At 66.5% G+C, this 2,808-nt stretch overlaps 1 protein-coding gene across 1 annotated transcript in view; it reads right to left on the reverse strand.

Moving 5' to 3' along the window:
- Positions 1-6: 6 nt before the first annotated feature.
- Positions 7-2,808, reverse strand: part of SCRT1 (scratch family transcriptional repressor 1) — a 4,872-nt gene continuing 2,070 nt past the window's right edge. Inside the window, exon 2 of the mRNA XM_024741033.1 lies at positions 7-2,801. Within this exon, the coding sequence (XP_024596801.1) occupies positions 2,376-2,801 (426 nt within the window). The 3' untranslated portion in view covers positions 7-2,375. The remainder of the gene's footprint in view (positions 2,802-2,808) is intronic.

Genomic DNA, 2,808 nt, shown 5'->3' on the forward strand with positions numbered 1-2,808 from the left:
AATCAGTACAAAATAGGTGCTACCTAAACGTTCCTTCTACCTGAATTCGCTAAGTCGGTTATTGTGCTGCTTAGTTATGGGGGCGGGAGGGGGCCCATGGCTTTCCACGGCGGCGGCGGGGTGTGGGGAGAGGCGGGAGACCCTGGCCGGCCCACAGCCCTCCGGCCTTCTCCTTAGGTAGGTAGATAGGCATGTGGGGTAGGGTGGGGTGCCTGTGTGTGCGTGTGCATGCGGGTGTGCCCAGCGCAAGCGGGGCAGGCCCCAGCTTGGGAGCTGTGTGAACACCAAGCTGGGATGTAGGGGTCTTGGACGTGGGCTCTGCTGTGCCGGCCTCTCAGGTCCGGGTCCCCCACTGCAGGAGCAGCGGAGTAGCAGCTGGGCTTGGTACCCACGGGGATGGGGCTAGCCAGGTCAAATGCTCCAGCGTGCACCTTTTCTTCTGGCTTGGAGCCCTGGACTGACGTGACAGAGCCCTCATTGCCAGGGGATGGAAGGAATGGGATTCGGCACGGGTGGCCCTGGTGGCGCTGGGCCTTGGGGCCCTCGGTCTGTGCCACCTGAGCTGTGCACCCAGGCCCAAGTCAAAGGCAGAGCCCCACTGCCCCCAGCACTGGCTCGGCGCTGGGGCGGGGAGGAGTGAGGGGCCACGGTTAGGTCTAGGGACCGCGGCTCTCTCTGCACCTGCGGTCATCCCTGGCCCACCCAGGCCCGTTGGGCCCGTCACAAACATGCACACACACACACACACACCCCGCAGGTCGCCACGTCCCTAGCGGACTCAGAAGGGGGCCTGGAACATAGTTGGTGCCTAATGAAGGATTGGTGGGTGATGGACGACTGAAGGAGGGGTCTTGGGGGGCAACCACCCCGCCCCGCCCCTGAAACCATTACACCCGCCGGCCTCTGCCGTGGGGGGGAGGAGGAGGAGGAGGGGAAAGAAAGTCTGCGCGTCCGGCCCCGCGCAGCGTCCCTGATCTAGGGGCCTATGGGGTGGTGGGGCAGGGGGATACCTGATTCTCAGTAACTCTAGAGGCGGCGGCAGCTTCGCATGCAGTGCGCATTATTGCTCTATAGTCGGCTTCGGACTAACTAAGAGGGACAGGGAGCGGGCAGCCCCGGGAAGGGACGGGAGGTGGGTGGGGCTGCATGCAGTGACGTCACAAAGGCGGCGGCCAATGGGGCGGGCCCTTGGGGCGGTGTCGCCGCCGAGGCTTTGGCATAGACGGGCGTAAGTTGGCAACAGAGTGAGGGCGGGGCCTGGGGTTCCAGGGAGGGGACCGGCCTCTGAGAGGCGGGGCCTGAGGCTCCCAAGAGGCGGAGCCCGGGTGGGGCGGGGTTCAGGGGCGGGGAAAGTGATCCAGGACATCCCAAACCCCTGGCGTCGGCGGGAAGGATAGGGGCCGCAGCGCCCCTTCCCTGACCCGAGTGCAATCCGTTCATAAATATAACGTACAAATACAGAAAGAAACCCGACGCATCCGCAACCCCCCCCCAGGGGGCTTTACCCGCAAAGCGAATACAGAGAGGTGTGTAGAGGGCTGTGTCCAGGCCTGCCTGCCGGGCCCCAGAAATCCGTCCTCCAACACCGAATGCCCGGGTACGAGGGAGGGGGCCCCGGGGCAGGGCGGGAGCGGGTTCTGAGGAGGTCGGATAAGTCCATGCGATTTGATATGCGTCATTATTATTCGTTATGGAGGACAGAGCCCGGGAAGCTGGGCTGGAAGAATTCGGATTTGGCAGGGGATGCGAGGCGAGGGTAGGAGAGCGGCTCGGACTGAGGCCCCAGAAGGAACCCAAGGGAGAGAGGTGCCGCCATCCGCCCCCCTCCCCGATCCCCAACGCGTCTAACACTCCTGGGGTTCAACGAACACTGAGGAGTAGGGACGCCTCTGCAGCCCCCCATCCTGCCCCTCCCCCGCCTGCTGCTGGGGAGGGACCGGCTCCCTGGACGTCTAGGCCGCAGGCCTGGCCCTGGAAGGCTTGGGAAGGGGTGGGGAAGACCTGAGTCTCTGCGACACGATCCAGGGGCGCAGAAGAGGGAGGAAGGGGGCGCTCCCTACCTCACCCCACCCCGGTCTTCAGAGACCTAACTCGGAGATGAGGTTCGGTTCTGGGTCTCCTCGACCCTATTGCTGGGAAAAAGCCTGGGGCACCCTGGAGGGGAAGGGAGGGGGCTCGGGGTGGGTCTCCCCTCGGGACCCTATTGCTTGAAGGGGCCGGCAGGGCCCCCGGCGGGCGGGGCGGGGCCGGGCCCCCTCCCCCTATTGCTGTGAGGAGGGGCCCGCCCTCCGGCCCCTCCGCCCGTTCGCCGGCGGAGACCTCCCTGGGGGCCCGTATTGCTGAGAGCCGACCCGGCCGGCGGAGGCCACGCCGCCCTAGGCCTGCACGGGGCTGAGCTGCGGCGGCGCGGCGGGCGCCGGGGCCGGGGGACCGGCGGCGGCGGCGCCCTTGAAGCAGGCCGACTCGTAGTGCTTGTTGAGATAGGACTTGAGCGCGAAGCTCTTCTTGCAGCGCTTGCACTGGAAGTGCTTGAAGGCCGAGTGCGTCTGCATGTGCGCGCGCAGGTTGGAGCGGTCGGCGAAGGCCTTGCCGCAGTGCGCGCAGCCGAAGGGTTTCTCGCCGGTGTGGGAGCGCATGTGGCCCTGCAGCAGCCAGGGCCTGGAGAAGGCCTTGCCGCACACGCCGCACTTGTGGCGCAGGTCGTGCGTGAGCAGGTGCATGGCCATGGCCGGCATGGACACGTACACCTTGCCGCACGTCGGGCAGCGCCGCGCCAGCTGACTGTCCAGGCTGCGGTGCGTCTGCTTG

This window comes from Neophocaena asiaeorientalis, unplaced genomic scaffold (assembly GCF_003031525.2).
Source record: "Neophocaena asiaeorientalis asiaeorientalis breed wild unplaced genomic scaffold, Neophocaena_asiaeorientalis_V1.1 scaffold177, whole genome shotgun sequence".
Lineage (NCBI taxonomy): Eukaryota > Metazoa > Chordata > Mammalia > Artiodactyla > Phocoenidae > Neophocaena > Neophocaena asiaeorientalis.